A 24,670-nucleotide genomic window follows, 5' to 3' on the forward strand; every position below is an offset into this window, starting at 1 on the left:
ATCATTCTCATACTTTGCTTTAGTTTGCTAGATACAGTTTTTCTTTAATTCTTTGAACCAATTTAAAATTGATATATAGTATTTCTCTAGAATGTCCAATGTCTGGACTTCCTTATGTAAAGTTTCAATTAATTGCTTTTTTCCCTGTGTATGGGGCATTCTTTCTTGTTCTCTGCATGTCCATTAATATTTTGTTGAAAACTGGATGTTTAAAATGGCAACTCTGAAATCAGACTCTCCCAAGCCTTTTTTTTTGTTGTTGTTGTTGTTCAGCAACTCTTCTGAACTAATTCTATAAAGTCTGTGTTCTCTGCTATGTGTAGCCACTGCAATCTCTGCTCAGGTAAATTTGTGGTCAGCTAACGATTGGACAGAGATAACCATAACCAGCTGAAACGAGTCTCCCAAGGTTCTTGGTGTACGTGTTCGAGCATGCCTTCATACTCAGCCAGTTAACTATTCTACCCCAGTCTTTACTTTCTGCATATTGCAGAGCCTCAATGTCAGCCCGAGGTTGAGAGTGCAAGATGTTTTCAGGTCTTTTTGAGCATGCATACAGCCTTTGAAATGTGCAAAGCATTATGCTTATGCATAATCATCTAAATTTCCAGAAATATGTTGGACTTTTCAAATGGATGTCTGTGAACTTCTCATTCCCCAGCTTTTCCATTTTTTTTTTTAACGTGGGTAGGCACCAGGAAACAAACCCCAGTCGTTGAGAATTCTGCCACCAGCCACCGTCGCACCACCCCCAGCTTTTCCTTTTACTGTTTTTAGTTAGCCTTTCATTTCCCTCAGCTGTTATCCACTGCCTCAGGCTAATCAATTGCCTGAAATTTTTCCTCAACATATGTCCCTAGAGAAAAGGGACATATCTGGCAAGTTCCTATTAGGGCAAATAAAGACAAATTTTCAAGTGAGGTCTTCCAAGAGAACTATCAGTCAAAAAATGACAATTCTCTGGGAATGAAGCTTTAAAAGAGCTCCAATACCACTGTGGCCCCTCTGGTGGCTACTACTTTTTACCGTGATTGTGGGCTGTTGGTTTTCAATGATATCATAGAGCTGGAAAGAGGGGGATGGAAGCAAGGCAAGATAAAACACTGCAAAACTCACTTTTCTTACTAAAATTCAGGCATTTTTCTTGAATGTTCTTCATATTGCTGTATTTCATTAATTTCCAGAGTTCTGAAAAGATTGCTTCTGAAAAATGTTGCCAGTGTTCTCTTTGCTTTTTAAGAACAGAATTTTGGAGGTTCTTATTCCACCATTTTTACTACTGGTTTTGACTTACATATTTAATGCCCCCTTCTTTTTCACGACAAAATGATTTTGGTTAAAATAATGAAGCCACCACCATCAATACTTCTAGGAATTCACACAATTCAAACTCAACCATTCTATAAACAGCAGTAGCTGTGAGATACAACCAAACTAGATACAGTTTGAGTTTCAGGAAAATGTCCACACTCCAAAATAATAGTCATACTTTTTAAAAAGGTAGACTCAAAGTCTTAGAAAATCATTCTATTATACAGAAAAAAAAATCACTTGGATTATTATAGGGTCTCAAGATAACTATGAAAAACAAAAGCTGTCATTCTTTAACACAGATAGTAAAGATGGGGGTAGGAGGGAATCAGCCAACCCTTGCGATTCTTCTAATTACATATAGAAATGATCTCCACATGCCCTGCCTTCTGCCCAGCTGCCATACTGGGTTGGTGGCACTTGCCTGCCACTAAAGTACAAGGGACCATACAGTCACGCTTCAAAGAGCATCCTGGGCTGTGAAGCAATCTCCTTCCCTGGGTGAGGGTTAACAATCACTCGGCTGTGACCATTCCCTTTCCTAGAGACACTTGCATCACCTTCAGATCTACTAGACGATGACATAAAGGTGCATCCTGCATAGGGACAGTGAGACTTAAATGATCTCAGTACAGACATAGGGCTCTTTTCAAGAATACAGACTTTATAAAAATCCCTTCTGTTTGAAAAGAATTCACTGAATTCCTAGAGAAATGTAGGCGAGCCCATTAGCAGCAGGCAGGAATGAATGGAAACCATGAAATAATAAAAGCATAATGAAATGGCCAAGGTTATGTAAGGACACATTTTAAATGAGATTCTTAACAAGACTGTATTTAAAAGTCTGTGAAATGAATTTACATCCAATATTTAATTATATCAGGTTGCATTAGTGTTGGCCCAGTTAGGAATCCATATTCATAAATCATTTGAATAAAAATATTTTGATTTCTGCTGAAGCAATGTATCACATTTAAGCTTTATATGGTAAAGACAAGAATGTCTGATTTTTTCAATTCCAGAAACATAAACCTAATTTAACTATTAATTTTAAAAACTGGCATTGAAAGTCCTCAGAGACTACAGAATAGTTATATATTTTAGGAAAACCATATGCAGGGCCCCCATAAGCCAATTGGTGCTGAAGCCATTTATCTTAGACTGGAAACATTTTAATTCATAATATCCAATGAAACAGAAGCGTGATGTACATTAAATTAGTCAGATAAAGCTGAGTGTGAAAGGTTTCTGTGGATGTTGAGAATGTTGACCAGTATACCTCATTTTTCCAGAAGAGAAAGCCCAGATAACTGACACAGGGGTTCCCTACTTTTCTCTATTAACCAGAGTGGACCCTGCACCAGCCAGAGTTCTTTTGTGTATCGATAATTTAAAATAAGTTTTAAAGTGTGTGCAAAATATATTTTGTATTAATTGAAGATGTAACATGTATTTCCTCCACACAATATAAGTAACTGAGATTTGGGGTATGATAGCAATTAAGTGTCATGAAGGACACTGACAGGTGATCTACTTAAAATGGATTTCATGTGCCTACATTATAGGAAGGCCTGTGCCCAACAGGCTATCCCGGAATTTAAAATTTACCATTAACCACACATCAGGTCATTGATGTAAACTTACCTGAAGAGACTATAATTCCTAAGTAGTTCAATTTTTTCACTATTATTATTACATGGAATATTTTCCTACCTAGCATAACTGTTGCTCAAGAAAACAACATATAAACAACATTGGAATTAACTTTTCTGCAAAGCTATGGACACAATTCAAACACACAGCATGTAAGCAACTTTTTCCCAGTCTGTCAGTTTTTTATGATATTGAAAGATTAAGAATAACAATCAGTGAATCCAGTACACAATTTCCATAATGAAGAGCATGGGGGAAATCAAATGAGAATTTCCACATCTCATCAATTAAGCTCAGGCGCTGCAACAGGGGTTAAGGTTCAGACTGCCCAAAGATTGCTGCTGGGGTTCAATGCACAGTAGTCTATAGTAGATAAACTATTATCTATATATTGCAAGAGGGTGCTTGGATTCCAAGTGTCTTTATAAAATGTCAAACAAGTTAAAACAAAAGTATTAAATATCAAGCCTTTATCTCCATAGGAATCCTGAATATCAGGTTAGCACATTCCATAGCTTCGTTTTAAGACATATGGTTGTAGAGGGTGAAATAGAAAGACGTTGTGATATATTTTCTGTCACTTAGGCCTGAATCACATTGAGAAATTCACACTACATTTTTCACCCACCAACTTCTGTAGAGGTTATAGCTAAAACTTCAATTATTCCAAAGGATGAAAGAAGTGTTATATTTTGATATAGATCTTCAGTTCTTATTATTCTATATGCCTTTGAAATGTTAAAGCTGAACAGAACACATTATGAAAGAGACAAGAGGAAGTAAGAACAGTGCAAATGTAGTTGGAAGACATGATAACTTTCTGCCTTCACCATTCTATATGGATAATCTGCTTTCTGGGCAGCAGGTGGTGCGACTGTGAAAAGATCACACATTTGTCAGTAACGAAGTAGGATTTTTAGCGCTGTTAGAACCCAGCATTACAGATTTAGGGCAGCTATTAAAATTCCACAGATAAAATTTTTAACATGTCTGAAAACCTTTTAAAATAATTATTCTGCCAAGCAAACCTTCTGGGTTCCTCTTCTTGTACTGCCTTATAGAGAACTCTGTATTATGAAAAGATAAGAAGGAAGGGAGGGAGGGAGGAAGACTTCCCACCAACCAGATGAACATCTGGCAGCAAAGCAACATTAAAATGCCATCTTTTCAAAGGAAGAGCAAACATGCAGAACATTCCTCCACTGGGAGTATTTCTTTCGGTTAGGGTGTAATCTCATGCACTTTCAGTTTATGGTCTTTTTGCAGAAGTCCAGGCAGAATTTGAAACTGATTTTCCTGTATTTTTTTAGTGGTGTCTGTACAACACTGTTAATTACCTAAGAAATCTAGGGTCATAATGAATGTAGTAAGATAAGGTGCACATGCAGTACTCAGAGTCGTCCTGTTAAAAACCAGTAGCGGAAGTAGCTGAAGCCTGTTTTTCACGTGCAACAAAAATACTTCATAGTCAATATAAATTTAATTATAAGTCCATAAAAAAAGAACACTGGAGAAAATTTTTGATATATTTTTTCTTCCCCCCTTTTGTATTATACTGAAAATGTCTAAATCTAGAAAGAAAAGGATCAAGTCTTTTAAAACCTCAAATATTCCTCAAACTATTCCCATATAAAAAATCTTCTCAGGAAATAAAAAAATGTAAATTATTTCTCTGAAATAGTCTTTTAAAGTAAGAGTGTCTTTCAGTTACAGTCTATGTTTTTATTTTAAACACACACACCTTCCCCCTCCAAGCCTCTTAATACATCACAAAACTTAGAACCAATGCTGTAACTGTCAAGAGGGCGTGTGCTGCAGATCCTCGCCCAGCCTCCATGGGAGCCTAACAGGCACCTCACCCTGCTATTCGAGACTACTGAGGCCCTGGGGTTTGCTGAAATTCTAAACAGACAAGTTTCCACTGGGGAAACCGTGGAGAATAACTTCGGGGGAAATCATTCTCCTGGGAAAGAGGAGAAGATTAGAATTACCTGTGAAGGAACGCATGTTCACAAGTTAATTTGGTTATATTATCAAATCATAGTTCTTCAGGGAACTGCAACTTGCTTTCAATTAGGTTTGGGGAGACACATCAAACTAAATAGTTTGCATATGAGACACACTCACATAAAACAAAACAAAACACGCAAAAGACAAATGTTCCTTAATTTGGGGGGGAGGGATATTCTATTTTACAGCAGAAAGGGAAGGCAGTTTAGATCTGAAGCCCAATCAGGACGTTTCCAGAGATTTCTGCAGGCACGCACACTTAGCAGGGCAGGATGTAAGGTCTGCTGTGCCCTGGCTGGACTCTCCTGCCCCTTGCCTCACAGACTTGGGTGCGATTATGCAGGCGACTGTAGTGTCAAGCTGGCACCGAGCCCGAGGGCTCTTGGTGTTTATCAGCTCAGTAGGTCAAAAGTCTGCAGACACTGGGTGGAGCAGCAGTAAGCCACAAAACTAACAGTTGTCCTCCTGGAAGGGGAAAAAAAGAGAGAGAAAACACTGTTAGTTCAAGATTAAAGACTGGATTCTTTCCATCACAGACAGGATTTTGCTTTGTAAAAACAAAGGATCATGCATGGTCAACAAACGACACAATAGAAACGTAAATTTCCTTTTAAAGATGAGCACTGGAATCAGGTGGGGTGTGTGTGTGTCTGTGTGTGTGTGCAAGTGTGTGTACATTTTATTAGTTTTCAGATGACATAATATCCCTAAATAAGCAGCTATGGAAAAAGAAGACTTTTCCTTATTACATCCTAAATTGTGCTCATTAGACCCAACAATATAACCAAAGAATGCCACCAATTTTAGCTAGAACACACAAATACATACATGGGAAATATATAGGAAGTTTAAAAACAATTTTAAAGAACTTATCCTACAAATGTATTCACACAGATTGTTCTTGGAAGTAATTTCAGAATCTGAGCTGTCCCACGTAAAGAGGAGTGCCTTGTCAAGTCCTGTTCGAGCACCTAACAACGAGTCCTGAGCCCTTTGGGCCATCTAATCCATTCTGGACAGTTCCAATTTTTGGATGGTGAAGAATGTGTCTATTGCTGTTATCACAAGTAACCCTCCTCCCGCCCCCATGCTGATTATTTTGTATTTCCCCACCTCTTAGTCCATTTTCTGCCTTTCTCCATGGCCTGGAGCAGTGGCCTCTATAAACTCTACCACCAAGGCAGCTTCCATCTCTGGATTCTGGCTGGCTTAGGCTAGTAGACAGCACCAGCAGGAGGCTGATGGACAGGAAGAGAGAAAGGGTGGGTATTTCTACCCCACGCCCTCTCTACGTCATGAGTCCTGCTCCCATTGGGCAGTGCAGTTCCCACTGGGCAGTGCAGCCCCCATCACAGTTTCAGCCCTCATAAGGCCCCAGGTCTCTGCAAGTCTAAGGATAAAGGATGATAATGGCTCCTTCCGGTTTTGAGTCCCAAGATACCTCCACATCACTTGTGTATACGTGAACCCTGCCTAAATTTCTGTAGATAGTCCTTCTTCATTAATTTCCCTTCAGAACTCCAGCTGAACGTGCATTTTGTTTCCCAGCCAAAACCCTGACTGTTTCAGTATGTGTTACAAGGAGTGGGATTCTAGGATTGAATTGGTCACACATTTGATGAGTGCGTGAATGACCTCATTCCTAGGTAGAAATGGGACACTGCTTATCTGTAGCATGCGGTGGACTCAAAATTAGACAAAACATTATACGAGTAGAATGTGGATGGAAAGCCAGGTGCTGGGGGATCAGTGGCTGTGGTACTTGACTGCTATGATAGCCATGGTGGATTCAAAGACTATGGGGTGAGATAGCATCTTCTGTCTGTGCTGAACACATTTCTAAAAGAAAAAGACAAGCTTAGGAACTTGCACTCTAAACTCAGGGCATGGGCAGAAGATAAGAAAGTACCTATGCAGGTCTTTTATGAAGCTGTAGGGTAGACATGGCTGCAGCCTGAATGTCCATATTGCAGACCTGTGACAACAGCTGAAGGTACATTTACTCCAAGGCGCTTATGGTAGGGTGAAGCTGCGGGTTGGGAAGGAGTCTGAACTTAAGACTTGAGATGGGAATCTTTGGGCAGCAACAAAGTTGAAAACTTTGAATCTCCACAAATTTCTCTACATCAGTAACAGCTTTTCCCATCTTTTAAGGAAACTAGCATTCCTTCGCACGAAAATATTTCAATGACTTCACTAGGTGTGGCTGCCTAAAAAGGAAATGCCTCTTTTCTTCAGGACCCACCACAACCACCATTCATTGCCCTAGGGCTACAACAAGAGTAAAATTCCAGCATGATCTAGAGAGAAAATTGCAAAGTTCATTCCTGGGGAGATAACACATACGCAGGAAAAGTTGTACAATCTTGCCAAATTATATTAGCAGAAACTTGGAGAGTACACATGGAAATGGATTCCAAGGGTATTAGCCAATGGGGATAAATATAAAGTTGGATTACTTCATCTGGGCCTCAGGATTTAATGTGTTAGCTCGAGCATGTGGGAGGGATAATAGACATCTTGACTCAATGGAGACCTACAGTCAATGAGGCAGGGATGCTAGAAATCCCTACATACTCTAGAGGGAAGGCGACTATAAGAGTAGAGAAATAGGAATGTTGGAGAAGATCAGCCTCAGGTTAAAACATTGCTGAGAGAGCCAAGAGGACACTTCCTTCACTGAGACATTAAGAAAAATACTGATGAGGGAAACGCAAGCTGGTAGTAGCAAGAGCTCTCAATGCTTTGATAAGATACACGTTATCTACTAGAGGTGGGAAATAAACCTTGCAAAAGTTCAGGTACCTGTTATATCAGTGACATTTCAAAAGGGAAAGAGGAGCTGTATCTGTAAAGAAATAGATACATGGTTGGCAAGTCCCTTTGAACTTGAAGAAAAAAAATATATTTGAGTGGGGACTTATAATTCCACCGATATGGAGTAACACCTCCCAGGTCCTCTCTCTTACAATAAAACATCCTGAACATAAAACAAAAACAAGTATAGGAAGCCTATGAAATATAGAAAGAAGGAGGACAGCCTAGGGGCCACAAGACCTGAGGAAAAACATGGCAGTTAGGTCCGTGATTTCCTCATTGCCTCCTAGACAGGTTGTCCCAGAAGCCTGTAACCAGAAATGCCAGAGGCACAAACAAAACAAAACAAAAACAATAACTTTAAGAAAAGTCTGTTCCCCCTATCTAAATGCCAGGAAAAGAGTATTCTAACAAGAGAAAACCCTTTGTAAAAACTGCAACCCAGAGGAAGGAGTAACACTGCAAGATGGCAGAGTGAGAAACACCAGCATCCATCCCCCCAAAAGATCATTGCAGAACCAGCAGAAATTGACAGAACGAATTTTCTCAGAGCTCAGGAAAACAATAAAAGGGATGCAGTAAGTAGGCAAGTGTCAAATCAGGAAAAGGCAACTTAGAAATGATAGGAAAATCTCATGGCACATTTACTGGCTCTTCCACAGCCCAGAATGGTACCACTATGTGCTCCCAGTTCAGTCTGAGTCCTTGATTCTGGAGAAAGCAGAGTAACCTTATGCACATATGGGGCACATATATGTCTGTACCTATATTTAGGGTGGCAGGCTGAAAGACTAATATAAAACTCTCATCTTTGTCTCTCCAGTCCCAGAACCTGCTTAGGAGAACAGTGGTTAGCAGGATTGATAAAACTTCACAAGACAATCAAACACAGCTCCCTGGGACATAGGATTATGACTTGAGACATAAAATAGTGCCCAGAGTGGTAGGAAAGGCTGTGAATTTCTTAGAGGAAGCTGGAAGCACACTAAGTGCCCAGGTATATGTGGGAACTGATAATGCCACACACAGATTCCCAGGATAACACAGATTCCCAGGATAAGATGTATGCTCAGCAAACTTAAGAGGACCCTAGGCTTTCTCCTCAGGCTGTTCTTTAGCCTCACTGCAAGGTAGGCTCTTCTGCAGAAGAGCACAAGCACAGAGCCAAATAGCAAAGACCGGAAAAGATGTTTTCTTTCTATTGTTTTTTTTAAGTTCTTTACTTCCTGACATTCAACGTAATCTCTGCTATAACACTAACTAAATACAAGTTTAAGGAACAGAGACTTAAAAAATTACAAAGTTAAGGGACACAGTCTCTGCAAAAATAGTTTAGAAAAATCATTAAACAAATAGACTCCTACAGCTTTGAACAATAAGTAAACAAACAGCAAAACCTGGGTAATGAATACATTAAAATATTAAAATGTCCACATTTCAACAACAACAAAAAAATCACAAGGTATATGAAGAATCAGAAAAAGATGGCCCACTCAAAGGAACAAAATAAACCTACAGAAACTATGAATAAGAAAGAGCAGACATTGGACATACCAATGAAGACTGTAAAAAAAACTCTCTTATAAATGCTCAAAGAGCTAAAGGAAAACATGGACAAAAACTAAAGAAAGGTAGGAAAATGATAAATGAACAAAATGAAAATTTCAATAGAGATAGAAATTATAAAAAGGAACCATACAGAACCACTGAGCTAAAAAATACACTAACTGAAATAAAATCCCTAGAGAGGTTCAACAGCAGATCGAAAGTGAAAGGATAGGAAAATACTTTCCATGCAATGTAAACATCCCCAACAAAATATGAGCAAATCGAATCTAACTGCTCATTAAAATAATTATACACCAAGATTAAGTGGGTTTACCCCAGGAAAGCAAGGGTGGTTCAACATAAGAAAGCCAATGTAGTACACTACACTGATAGAATGAAGAGGAAAAAACTATGGTCTTCTGAATTGATGAAGAAAAGGCATTTGACAAAATCTAGCATCTTTCTAAAATAAAAACAATCAGAAAACAGGAGTAGAAGGGAACTTCTTCAACATCCTAACATTATTCTCAATGGTGGAATACTGAAAGCTTTCCTCTAAGATCAGGAACAAGAAAAGCACATTTGCTTTCACCATGCACCACTACTAGTCAATATCTTATTAGAACTCATGCAATAGCAATTAGACCAAAAAAGAAAAAAAGAAATAGAAGGAATCCAAATTGGAGAAGTAGAAGTAAAAATATATCTATTTGCAAATGACATCCTATATATATATAAAAAAAAAAACCCAAAGTATCCAGAAGAAAGCCATTAGAATTAATAAACATATTTAGCAAAGTTGGAGGGAGCAAGATCACACACAAAAACCAGTTGTATTCCTATACACCAGCAATGAACAATTCAAAAAGGATATCAAGAAAGTTCTATTTACAATAGCATCTATAAAGAATAAAATATCTAGGGAATAAATTGAACTAAAAATGTAAAAGACTTGTGCACTGAAAGCTATAAAAATTACTGAAAGAAATCAGAGAAGACCTAAATACATGGAAAGATATCCTGTCATTATGAATTGGAAGACTTAATATTGTTATGATGTCAATACTACCCAAAGTGATTTAAAGATTCAAGGCAATCCCAATAAAAATTCCAGTGGCCTTTTCAGCAGAAACGGAAAAGTCAACCACCAAATTATATGGAATGGCAAGAGGCCCTGAACAGCCAACTCTATCTTGAAAAACAACGGAGATGGAGGAGCCCCACAGTCTGATTACAAAATGTACTCTGAAGCTAAAGTAATCAAAATTCTATGGTACTGTCATAAGGACAAACGGACTAATGGAACAGATTAGAGAGTTGAGAAATAAACCCACACATCTTTATGGCCAACTGATTTTCACCAAGGGTATCAAGTTTACTCAATGAAGAAAGAATCATCTCAACAAACGCTAGGAAAACTGGAAACCCACATGCAAAAAAATGAAACTGGATACCTCCCTCAAACCATATACAAACGTGAACTCAAAATGGATCTATGACCTAATTATAAAAGCTAAAACTAACACTCTTAGAAAAAAGCATATGGGAAAAATTACGGAACCTCATATTAGGCAATGGATGCTTAAATATGACACCAAAAACATGAGAAACAAAAGAAAAATAGATAAATGGAACTTCATCAAAGGACATTATCAATGAAGTGAAAAGACAATCTAAATAATGTGAGAAAATAGTTGCAAATCATAAATCTGATAAGGGGTTACCATCCAGAATATACAAAGAACTCTATAGCACAACAACACAAAGACAAACAATCCAATTAAAATATGGGCAAAATCTTGAGTAGACTTTTCTTTAAAGAAGCTGTGCAAATGGCCAATAAGCTTATAATAAGATGCTCAACATCATTAATCATTAGGGAAATGCAAATCTAAACAATAACTTACTGGAATGGCTATTAGAAGAAAATAACAGTTGTTGGCAAGGATGTGGAAAAACAGGAACACTCATTCAGTATTGGTAAGAATGTAAATTGGTCCAGCTGATGCAAACAAACGAGAGTGGTTTCTTAGAGAATTAAACATAGAAATTACCATATGACCAAGCAATTCTCTTGTAGGTATATAACCCAATCAGGGACTTGGGCAGATATTTGTACACTGATATTCATAACAGCATTATTCACAATAGGCAAAGTCTATCAAGATATGAAGGGATAGACTAAATGTGATATATACATTCACTGGGATATTATGCAGCTGTAAAAAAGGAATGAAGTTCTGATATATGCTACAACATGAATGAGCCTTGAAGACATCATGTTGAGTGAAATAACCCAGACACAAAAGGGCATATCTATATGATTCCACTTATATGAAATATCTTGAATAAGTAAATATATAGATTCAGAGTGTGGATTACAGACTACAAGGGTCTAGAGGGGGGAATGGTACAGAGTTTCTGTTTGGGGTGATGAAAAAGTTTTGGTAATGGATGGTGGTGTTGGTAGCAAAATACTGTGAATGTAATATCACTGACTGTATGCTGATAATGGTTGTATTACCAGATAATGTTAGAAAGGTCCAGTGCTGACCTGAATGTTCACCACCATTTAGCAACAAGGGGACTTAATGGTGTAGTGTGGGGTGAGGTTACTAACCACTCCACTCCCCCTGCCCCTGTCCAGCTGCCAGCAAGGCCTAAGGTCTGGGGAGAGAGGCACCTGAGACTCAGGTAGAACAGGTGGTGAGAGGTGGGGCTAGCTGACACTCTGCTTCCTCCGCCAGCTGTTTCCTGCTACCAGAGGGGTCCACCAGGAAGCTGAGCTTTGAGCCCATCCTGCAGCGTTAAGGGGGTGTGAGTCCATGCTCCACTTTCACTGAGAAGGTGCCAATGGAGCCTAGTGGGAAGCAGAATTTCCACCTACTCATCTGCTATAAGGTAGTGTGAGTCAGTGCCCCACATTTGCTGGGGGGTGGGGGGTGTTAGTGGGGCCTAGCAAGAAGCTGAAACACATACCTCCCCCAGCCCTTATGTCACACCTCAATGGGAAAAACTGCCTTGAAACAAATGAAAAATAAGAAAATCACAGCCAAGAAATGGAAGTTATAAAGAAAGAACTAAATGGAAATTACAGAACTAAAACCAGAAAAACTAAAATTAAAAATTTGGTAGATGAGCATTACAGTAGAGTGGAGATGTCAGAGAACAAAATCAGTGAACCTGAAGACAGATCAACAGAATTTATTCAACTAAGTAAGAGAGAAAAATAGTATGAAAAGAAATGAAGAGTATCTCAGGGACCTGAGGGTGAATAAGAAAAGAGGTGACATTTTTGTCATCAGAATCCTAGGAGATGAGAGAGTGGGACTGAAAAAGTACTCAAAGAAATAATGGCTGGAAACTTCCCCAAATTGATAAAAGATATAAACCTACAGACTCAAGAAGATGAGTGAACCCCAAATAGGATAAACTCAAAGAAATGTACGCTAAGAAATATTATCACTATTCCAAAGATAAAGAAAATACACTTAAAACAGCAAGAGAGAAACTATTATAGGGCAACATCAACTTGAGTAACAGCAGGTTTCTCATCTGAAATCAGGAAGGACAGTAAGAAGTGGCATATTGTTTTTCAAATACCGAAAGAAAAGAAGTATCAACTGTGAATTCTGTATCTTCTGTATCTGGAGAAAATTATCTTCAGGGATGAAGGCAAAATAAAGATATTCTTACACAAAAAGGAAAACTAAGAGAATTTGTTCCCAGAAGACCTACCTTAAAGAATGGCTAAAGGAAATTCTCTAAAGAGAAAGGAAATCTTACAGGTTGAATCATGTTTCCCACAAAAACATGTCCTAGTTCTAATCCCTGTCCTGTGAATGTGAAGCCCTTTGTAAATAGGATCTTTGAAGATGTTATGAATTAAGATGAAATCGAACTGGGCCTTGATCCAACATGACTGGACTCTTTTTAGGCAGATGAAATTCGGACACAGAGGAGGTGCGAGTGGGAGACAAAAGGAGACTGATAGTCTGTGATGGAGCTAGAGACTGTGCTATGCCAGCAAACCACCACCAGAAGGCTACAGGCATCTGAGAAAACATGATCCTGCTGACACTTCGATTTTAGACTTCTACAGTCTCCAAAACTGTAAGGTGATAAATTCCTGTTGTTTAAGCCAACCAGCACATGTACTTTGTATAACTGCCAAGGTGGACCTGGACAGGAAATGATAACAGTAAAAGGCTTGAGACTTAAGAAAGAATAAAGAATATCAGAACAGGGTAAAAACATGGTAAATAAAATAGACTGCCCTGAATTTCTTACATCATATTTGATGAATGAAGCAAAAATTATAACATCATATGATGTGGCCATCAATATAGAAGACTTATAACAGTGTTCTTTAAAAAGTGGGAGGGTAAAAGGAACTTAATGGAAGTAAGGCTTCTATACTTCATTGAACCGGTACAACATAAATGCCAGTAGATAGTAATAACTAGAGCAACCACTAAGAAAACTATACAAAGTGGTATTGTAAAAAATGCTATCAAAAAATCAAGATAGAATCCTAAAAAAATATGCAAATAACTTAGGAAGGTAATAGAAGAGGAAAAGAGGAACGAGAAATCAAATAACAAAATGATAGTCCTAACTATTAACACATTGTCAGTTCACCAGAGTTGCTATGACAAATACCACACAGTGTTGGCTTAAACAATAGGAATTTACTGGATTCATTTCAAGGTCCAAAGTCATCCAGAATCAAGGTAGTGGCAAGGCTTACTCTCTCCCCAAAGACTGTAGCATTCTGGGGCTGGCTGCCAGCAATCCTTGGGCTTTTGGCTTATATTTCCACCTCGCATCACATGAAAATGTCCTCTAATTTCCTGGCCTATGTGACTCTGTGTTCTCTTTATAAAGTCCCCAGTAGTCTGAATTAAAACCCATTCTCCTTCAGTTGGATTATACATTAACTAAAAATAACATCTTCAAGAGTGCTATTTACTGTGGGTTCACACTCACAGGAAAGCACACTAAGCTTGAGAACATGTTTTTGTGGGGGGGTACATAACCCCATCTACCACATATATCAATAATTACATTAAATTTAAATAGTCATCGTGCTGTTTTGAAACTGTTGTGTACCCCAGAAAAGCATGTCCTTTAATCCTGATTTAATATTGTAGGGTGGGATCTTTTTTATTAGATTGTTTCCATGGCAATATAACCCACTCAAATGTGGGTGTGACCTTTTGATTAGATGGAGATGTGACTCTGCCCATTCAAAGTGGGCCTTGATTAGTTTATTGGAGTCTTTTAAAAAGGGGAACATTTTTGAGGAAGATGCAGATGCAGACACAGACACAGACACAGACATCTGGAGATGCAGAAAGAAAATGGCCCCTGGAAGCTGTTTGAAATCAGAAGCCAAAAGATCAGCAGACACCAGCCACATGCCTCCCCCAGCTGAAAGAGGTGTTTGGGTGCCATCCGCCTTTCTTGAGTCGAGGCATCTTTCCCTGGTTGTCTTAGTTTGGACATCTTTATGGCTTTCGAACTGTAAACTTATAATTTGATAAATTTCCTTTTTAAAGGCCATTCCATTTCTGGTACATTGCATTCTGGCAGCATTTAGCAAACTAATACAGTCACCAATTGCACCAATTAAAATACAGAGACTGTTGGAAAATATGCAACCAACCAGAAAAACACACTTACATGTAAAACTTACCATCATGGACTACACTCTGCATCAATGACACCTTAAAAATTTAAAATAATAGAAAATACACTAGCGCTCAGACTACAATGGAATTAAACTAGAAATAAGTAGCAAAATAGCTAGAAAATCCCAAGCTATATGGAAATTAAACAACCCATTTTTAAATAATACATGGGTCAAAGAGGAAGTTTCAAGAGAAATTTAAAAATATTTCAAATTAGGTGAAAATAAAAGTATAACACCAAAAAATTGTGGGATGCAACAAAAGCAACATTCAGAGGGAAGTTTGTAGCATTAAATGTATGCTTTCAAAATGAAGAACTATCTAAAATCAATAACCTAAGCTTTCGCCTTAGGAAACCAAAATATGCAGAGCAATTTAAGTCTAATATAAGTTGAAATCATACAGAGTGTATTCTCTGACTAGAATGGAATGAAACTAGGAATCAAAAACAAAGACAGCAAGAAAATCTTCAAATATGTGGAAAGTGAAAAAACACTTTTTTAAAACTTTCTTTTAGTCAAAGAAGTCTCAAATGAAATTTCAGAAACACACAGGACTGAGTAAAAATTAAAGCACAATATATCACAATTTGGGGGACATAACTAAAGCAGTGCTGAGAGAGAAATTTATAGCACAAAAGCATTCATTAGCAAAGAGAGAAGGACTCACATCAATAATATAAGCTCCCAACACATGAAACTGGAAAAAGCAAATCAAAACTAAAGCAAGCAGAAAGAAGGAAATAAGAGAAAAAAATGAAATTGAAAATGTCAGTAACATTGATAAACCTCTAGCAACACCAATAAAACTAAAAAAAAAAGATACAAATTAATATCAGAAATGGAACATATGATATCACCTCAGATCCTGCAGTCAGGAAAAGGATAACGAGGGCATACTATGCATAACTTTATTCTAAAAAATTTTACAACCTAGAAGAAACAGACCAATTCCTTGAAACTCACAATTTATCCACACTCAACCATGGTGAAATAGACAATATGAATAGTCCTATAACCATTAAAAAATTGAATTGATAATTAAAAAGTCCCTGGTAAAGAAATATCCAGGCCCAGATTTTTTACTAGAGAACTTTATCAAACATTTAAAGAAGAATTAAAAGCAATTTTTATACAATAATTTATTTCAGAAAAACGGTAGATAGTAGAGGAAGGAGTGCTTCCCAACTCATTTTATGAGACTGGTATTATTCTGATGCTGAAACCAGACAAAGACCACACAAAGAAAACTATATACCAATATCACTCATGGACTTAGATACAAAAGTCCTACAAAAGAATTAAAAAGTCAACTCCAGAAATATATAAAAAATAATTATATACCGTGACCAAGTGGGATTTATTCCAGGTACACAAAGCTGGTTCAATTTCAAATCTCAATGTAATCTATTCCATCAAAAGGCTAAAGAAAACAATCAAATGATTTTATCAATTGAAAGCAGAAAAAGTATTTGACAAAGTCTAATACCCACTCTTGATAAAAATTCAGAAAATTAAGAATAGAGTGGATCTTCTCAATTTTGGTAAAACATCTACAAAAATCCTACTGCTGTCATCACATTCATGGGTGAAAAACTGAATGATTTCCCTCCAAGATCAAGTACAAGGCAAGGAGGTCCACTCTCAGCAGTTTTAGTCAATACAGTACTGTAGTTCTAACCACTGCAATAAGGCACATAAATTGTAAAGGAAGACATAACACTGTTCTCATCTGCAGATAGCATGACGTGATTGTCTATGTAGAAAATCTCAAGGTATATGTATCTACCCTGCTAGAACTAATAAATGAGTTCAACAGGATTGAAGGATACAAGATCAACACACGAAAATCAATCACTCATTCCTGCCAACTCTAAAGAATACCTAGGGCTTTATCTCAGATTCTACAAAGGTTCCATACACTATGATTACTTTCTAAAAATCTACAACCTCCAGTTGTGTTCCAAAGCCTGATTAAGTCCTCAAACCCAGAGAAGCCAGCTTCTCCATAACATAAACTAGTTCCATCCCCCTAACTCATACAATCAACAGCCTTTTCCAACATGAAAAAGTTAGAATGGGCATAGCCCTAATAGCCCTAAAGACTAGGAGAAAGATCAAAGGAGAAGGTGGAGTTATAACAGAGAAGAGAGGATTTAACAAATGACTATGACTGCTGAATCATTATTTTGATATTTCTTTTACTCTCCAGTGTCTCGGAGCAATTAGAAGTAAAAACCTAAAATTCTGGAACTGTAACTCATACCAAACTCTGAAACCTGTTCTACAACCAAGTGCGGCTGTGTGCTTTGAAAATTATTGCTTTTTTCACATTAATATTATTTTTCACAATAAAAAATTCAATCACAAAAATTAAAAAACAACTTTTGTGCATCAAAGGACATTATCAAGAAAGTGAAAAGATAACCTACAGAATGGATATCAGTCAGCCTCTTTACCTAGTCCCCACAGCTTCCTCAGGGTGCCCATGTATAAAGTGGTAATGGCAACAGAAACAGAAGCTATGCACGGGCTCCACAGCATGGGCTTTCCCTTACCAGGCTATTCCTGCTACTGCCACTGATAAATGCCCAATACAATAGCAGCAAGTAACAATGCTGACCCTGGATAAGGCACTATTTTCTGGGGGGACCAGCAGGCAGACCAGCTTCTAAAATTAATACCATACAATGGGTTGGTCTACCAACAGGGATTTATTGAATTATGGTTTCAGAGGCTAGAAGGCTTGATTCCTCTTAGAGTTGGTATCTTCTGGCTGGCCAGCAATCTTTGGGGTTCCTTGGCTTTTCTGTCACACAGCTATGCACATAGTGGCATCTTCTCCTTTTTCTTCCAGGTTCAGTTGACTTCCAGCTTCTGGTTGCCCCCTGTGGCTTTTCTTTCTGTATCCAATTTCCTTTGTTTTTGAGGACTTCAGTCATATTGGATTAAGGCCCTGCATCTTAACTAATAACATCTTCAAAGGGCCTATTTACAAATGGGTTCACACCCATAGGACCAAGGCTTGAAAGCTGAATGTACCTTTTGTGGGGAACCTGATTCAATTCCCAAAAGATATTATTCCAAATATGTAATTGTCTCCTCTCTCTGCTACAGCTATACTCTGCCACCATTAGTGGACATACAGACTGTCTTATTCATTACCATGGTAGTTTATATAATGTCCTCTCCAACTGTTTGTTTTCTAGGCAGCTCAAGCATATACCATGTAATGGGTCAGGTTAAACAACTGGAATATATTCGCTCATGGTTTTGAGGATGAGAAAATTTCCAAATCAAGGCATCTTCAAGGCAGTGCTTTCTTCCCCAAGACTGGCTGCCAGGGATCCTTGGCTCATCTGTCACATGGCAAGGCACAGGGCAGCATCTGCTCGTTTCTCCCTTCTCTTCCGGGTTTTGTTGCCTTCAGCTTCCTACTTCCATGGCTTTCTCTCTCTTTCTGAAATTCAGAATTCAGAGAAATTGTCTAAATTTCATTCTCTTATAAAGGACTTCAATAATAGGATTAAGACTCATTCTGAATGAGACATATTCTGAATGAGATATATCACACCTTGACTAAAGTAGACTTATCAAAAGGTCCTACTTACAATGGGTCCACACCCACAGAATTGGATTACATTTAAGAACATCTTTCTCTGGGGTACATACAGCTTCAAACCAACACACCAACCTAGGAAATAACTTTATGGTGAGATAAATAGAGCAGTGGGCTTATGCCTACAATATTCATTGGTGTTGCCTTGTATATGATCACTCAGAAACATCCTGCCTGACAGAAAGAGGAAAAGCCTATTGAAGATCTAGTTACTATGCCAGCTGGTGAGGCAACCTATAAGGTGGGGGTGCTGACTACAGGATTCAATTAATGCTTTAAACCAGTGGTCGACATATGGTGCTATTTTCCCTATAGCAAAAATACAAAAGTCTAGGAACCAAGGGGTGTGAGTAGGGGTGGCCTTTTTTCTTAGTTTCCTAGGGCTTCCATAACAGAGTACCACAAACTGGATGGTTTAAAACAACAGAAATTTATGGTCTCAGTTCTGGAGGCTAGATCAGAAATCAAAGTGCTGGCAGGGCCATGGTCCCTCTGACATTTGTAGAGAATAATGTGTTCCATGCTCCTGCCCTGGCTTCTGGTGTTAGCTGGCCATCCATCCATGGTGTTCTGCCTCAGTCACCACATGGCATTCTCCCCTAGGTCTTCTGTCTGTGTTCAGACTGCCTCTTTTTATAAGGACACCAGTTATATTGGATTAAGGGCCCATCCTACTGTGTTATCACCACATTTTAACTTGCCTAATTGCATCTGTAACAACTCTATTTCCAGATAAGGTCACATTCTGAAGTACTGGGGATTAGGAATCCAATATAATTTGGGGGGGGGGATACAATTCAATCCATAAGAACTAAATAAGAAAGCAATAACAAGATATCTGGAAAAGTCCCAAATGATCTGGAAACCCAACAGCACATTGCTAAATAACCTACGGGTTAGAGTAGAAAATACAAAATAAAAATATTTTGAACTAAATGATAATGAATACACAACAGATCAAAATTTGTGGAATGCAGCTAAAGCATGCTTGAAGGAGATTTATAGCTCTAAATGTCTATATAGAAGAGGAAAAAAAAATGTTTAAAACCAATGATACAAGTTTCCACACAGTAAGAAGCTCAAAAATGAAGAGTAAGCTAAACCCAAAGTAATTAAAAGGGAAGAAAATAAAGAACATAAGTCAATGAAATAGAGAAGAGATAAATAAAAGAGAAAATTAGCAAGGCCAAAATTTGGATCCTTGTAATATTAATAAAATTGATAAACATCCAGTAGGAGTAAACAAAGAAAATAAGACAAAATACAAATTATAGATATAACATGGAAAATACTACTGAAGTCTACAGATATTAAAAGTATAACAAGGAATTATTACAATAAACCTTATATCAATAATTTGACAATTTGGACAAAATAATCACTTGAAAAATGCAACTTACCATAACGAAAGTTGTTGAACTAGACAATCTGTATACTCCTATATACATGGCACAAATTGAAGTCATATAAATAATAACCTCAATAGAAGCCATAAAAGTATTTGATAAATTACAACACTCATTCATGATAAAATTCTAAGCAACTAGGAATAGAAAGAAACTTTAACTTGATAAAGGGCATCTATGTGAAATCCACTGCTCACATATACTTAATGGTGAAAGATGGAATGCTTTCCATCTAAGATCAAAGGCAAGATGTTTACTCTCACCATTTCCATGCAATGTTCTATTGGAGGTTTTAGCCAATAAAAAAAAAAAAAGCAAGAGAAAGAAATCAAAGGCATTCCAATTTGATTAGAAGAATCAAAACTAATTTCATTGACTCATGATGTGACTGCCTATGTATGTGATCCTAAGGAATATAAAAAAAATTTTTCAGAATAATTAGGGAATTTTGCAAGGCTACATAAGGTTAATATGCAAACATCAACTTTTTCCTATATATTAGCAACAAATAATTGGAAAAGAAAAAAATTTTTAAATACCATTTATAATAGCATAAAAATATAAAAATACTTAAGCATACATTTAGTGAAAGATGTGTAAGACCTCCATACTGAAAACTACAAAACGCTGAGAGAAATTAAAGATGTAAATAAATGGAGAGATAAATAATGTTCCTAGATCGAAATATTCAATATTGTCAAAGTGTACATTTTCTCTTAAACTGATCTACACAGTCACTGCAATAGCAATCAAAATCCCAGCTGACTTTAGAAGTTATATGCAAATGCAAAGACCTACAAAAAGTCAAAGCAATCTAGAAGAAGGACATAATTGGAAGACTGACACTGCCTAGTGTCAAGATTTACTATAAAGTTACAGGAATCAAGACAGGGATCAACGTATTTGTAGAAAGATATACATACAGATCAACTGAACAGAAGAGAGATTCCAGAAGTAGACCCACACATATATGGTCATTTGATTCAATGGGGGAAAGGAGAGCCTTAGACAAATTTTCCTATAAAAACGGAATATGTTATGTATGTTATTTTTATTTTGTTTATTTTTTTAATTAATAAATAAATTTTTAAAAATCGTTAAAAAAAAACTGAATATGTTTAGGGGGAAAAAAAGAGAATGTTGACTTCTGCTTTACACCATACTCAAAAATTTGAAATTGATTGCAGACCTAGTAAAATGTGCATAAAACTAGAAAACTTATAGAAGAAAACATAAGAAGACATCTTCACGACCTTGGGGTAGGGAAAGATTTCTTATGACACAAAAGCATGAACTATAAAATTAAAATTTATAAATTTGACTTGATTTTCAGCTTTTCAAATGATACCCTTATGAAAATGAAAAGTTATCACTTCTTTTAATTCTCTTCCTTTAACTTCAGGATATTACATAAATTTTTCAGTTATTAGATAGTTGAATTACCTCTAATTTTTTAAAAATTAAAGTTGACTAGAACCCAAGTTCAGATAATTTGCTACACCAAGATGAATACACATGTACCGATCACAATTGAAGTGGACCTCATACCCAAAATGATCTTCAATGTCTAATGCATTCTTGAAGATCAGCTGACTGAACTTACTCTATTTTTTTAAAAAGGTAATGTTGTAAAGTGTAAATAATTCAGAGGGAGTACATCCACTGAATTTCTCAAAATAAAGGTTCTAAGCAAAATAACCCAATTCCATAAAAATGTGGTATCTTTGCTCATTGAAGTATAATGCCCATTGGGTGATTCTTAACTTCTTGGGACACTCAAGGGAGTGGGGTGGTAACCTGGAGATGTCATATTTATGCTACTCAGAAATTCCCAAACCTGTGTACATATGTGCTTTGGGGAGAATCACCTAATAACACATTGTATCTGCTTGTTGCATTAATTATCTAAGTTGTTAAGAGTACACCAACAAGTCTCCTGCCTTAAGAATGGATTTTTGCTGGTTAAGCCCTTTAAAATACCAGAACTGTGGTGACAGAGACATGGTAGTTATAAAAGAGAAACTACAAGCTAAGCAATAAGTTCTTCAGTTAAGAAAAAGATTCTGATAAACTCTACAAAGAACATTAGACATTTGTTGCTTTAGATTCTCTGAGCTTATTTTTAGGCAAGGCAGAAGAAAGAGCATTTCAGCTTTACAGAAATACCACTATTCCTTAAAAAAAACAAATCACAATGCTGTTGGCACATATTGGAGCTCACAAAAATCATAAGGAACGTGGGATTTTTCTTTGCAAACCTGTTGCCTTATTAAAAACAACAAAAAAAAATATCCTTGACTCATACAGAGATTTGAGCCAAAAGAAAAATAATATTTAGGAGGCATAACTGATCAGATGAAATCTCAAGCCTGTGTACATATTTACTTTTGGGAGAATTGTCTACTAACATGCTGAATCTGCCCGCTATATTTATGTTAATAATGGCTATTTCTCCTGGGATGTTTCTGTGTGCAGAAGGAGAGGCTTTAATGTTACATACTTGCTTCTGTATAGTACAGAGCATTACATGTAGCAGATGGTTAAGATACAATTGTTGAATGTTACAATTAGGAAGAAACAAGAACAATCTACTTGAATTTTTTGAAGAATATTTTACTTGTAGGAAATATTATAAGTCACCCTGAGAGGGTGCCAATGAATAGGCGTCTGCTGATAGAAAATAAAAAATTCCAAACAGAAGGATGCAAATAATGTCAGTAATACTGATATAAATTGTTTTCAAAAAAGAAAGTAATAGCCACAGAAAGCAAGCATAAGGAAATATTTCAAAAGTGATTAAACCAGACAGGAATTAGACAGAAGAGACTATTAAAAAAATATACCAGTGGGTGGGAGAAGAGGAAGAGTGGCATTGGTTGTTCTGAAAGACAAAGGGAAGCCCTTTGTACTAAGACATTACTGCATCCTCTCTTACAAATGGTTTATATCCCAAAGCAATGATAAGCCAGACTTAAGGATCTCTCAGGTAATCACTCTAGACTGGACGTCCAAGGAAAATTCCCAAAAGAACTAAGCTATGTAGATGCCAGCTTGAAAGCTGCCTGACGCAGCCATGGCATCACCGTCTAGCACAGCAAACAGCCAGCCATAGATGGTCAATGCAGGTTTGATGACCGCCTGGAGAAACCAATAAATGAGTGGATGAATTCTTCAACAATTTAGAAGTAACCGAAGAGTTTCATTTTGTTTTTAACCAGAAAACCACTAGCCTACCAATGTTTTTGTTATTAAAAAAATTTTTAATTGCTAATGCAATACTAGCTTATTACAAAAATTCAACACTTCTCAAAGGAAACCAGTGTTAGTCTGGTATGTGAGTCCTTTAAGACTTTTTCCACATATATACACTTGTTTAAATATATGTGTATATAAACGTTTAAATATTATGTATATATAAATGTATGTGTTCATAAACATGCATACTTATACATATGTACATGTTTAAGCATCATATATACATACACACTGTACATATACATTTACATCCATAATTGTTTGACAAAAATTAGATCATTCTATATATACTTTATGTAACTTGTTTAAAAACATTCTTAATTAAACTTAACATATTTGCTTTAAGAATTTTTCTTTTCTTTTTAGACCTGTATAATATTTTAGGTGAGGGATTTTAAAAATTCTTCTAGAGGTATTATTTTGTCCAAGTTATTGGTTTTGTGGATATGTAAAAAATACGTGCTCACTGAAAATATACAAATGATTCTGTAGTGAAAAGTAAAGTTTCCTGATTCTAACTTATAATTCTCCATTCTTCCCTCCCAAGGTAACCACAGTTAAGAGTTGAACCTACATCCTTTCGGACTTCTTAGTGCACACACCAAAATCATGCAGATAAAGATTTCAAAAGCACTTCATTCAGAACATTAGGGATAATCTTAATTTCATATTTATGAATACTATATCAAAATTTCTTCATGGTATACAGTGATCCCCTTAGTAACTAATTGTACAGCACAGTGGTTAAAATGCAGGTTTAGAGCTCTGCTATGAGATCTGGCCCAGTTTTTAACCTTCCTGTGCCTCAGTGCCACCAAAAGAATGGGGACAGCAATGTGTTGAACTATATGGACGTGCTGAGGTATATGATTCAATCTAATAATAGCACCTACCTTGTAGTATTAAGGTGTAAATATACATATATATATTTCTGAAACGGTACCTGGCACATCATAAACTCTATGTAAGTATTAGCTGTTATAATTATTGAAGATACAAGCTAAAAAGTTGGTATTTCTAAAATATTACACTAAAAAAAGAATTCTAGCTCTTTGTCCGCTGGCCCGCCGCGCGGCGCCCACGCCCCGCAGCAGCCAACCCGCCCGCCCTCCTCTCCACTCTCTTTGTCCGCCGGCCCGCCGCGCGGCGCCCACGCCCCGCAGTAGCCGACCCGCCTGCCCTCCTCTCCCCTCTCTTTGGGCGCCGCGCTCTTCCGCCTTCACCGGCTTCTCTGCCACCGGCCTCGACAGCCTTGCCACCCTCACCTTTCCTCCTCCAGAACAGCTACTGGGGGAGTGGAGACAATACAGAGCAGCTCCCGTAACCACGACAGAGATCAAAGGGACGGCGTACCCCATC

At 37.2% G+C, this 24,670-nt stretch overlaps 1 protein-coding gene across 11 annotated transcripts in view; it reads right to left on the minus strand.

Annotated features, from left to right (window-relative positions):
* Positions 1-5,128: 5,128 nt before the first annotated feature.
* The window catches only part of LRRC28 (leucine rich repeat containing 28), a 159,984-nt gene continuing 140,442 nt past the window's right edge, over positions 5,129-24,670 (minus strand). For all 11 annotated transcript variants that reach the window (XM_077124063.1, XM_077124066.1, XM_077124069.1 and 8 more), the window contains one exon: positions 5,129-5,439. In XM_077124063.1, the coding sequence (XP_076980178.1) occupies positions 5,367-5,439 (73 nt within the window). In that variant the 3' untranslated portion in view covers positions 5,129-5,366. The remainder of the gene's footprint in view (positions 5,440-24,670) is intronic.

The sequence above is a fragment of the Tamandua tetradactyla genome, chromosome 12 (assembly GCF_023851605.1).
Source record: "Tamandua tetradactyla isolate mTamTet1 chromosome 12, mTamTet1.pri, whole genome shotgun sequence".
Lineage (NCBI taxonomy): Eukaryota > Metazoa > Chordata > Mammalia > Pilosa > Myrmecophagidae > Tamandua > Tamandua tetradactyla.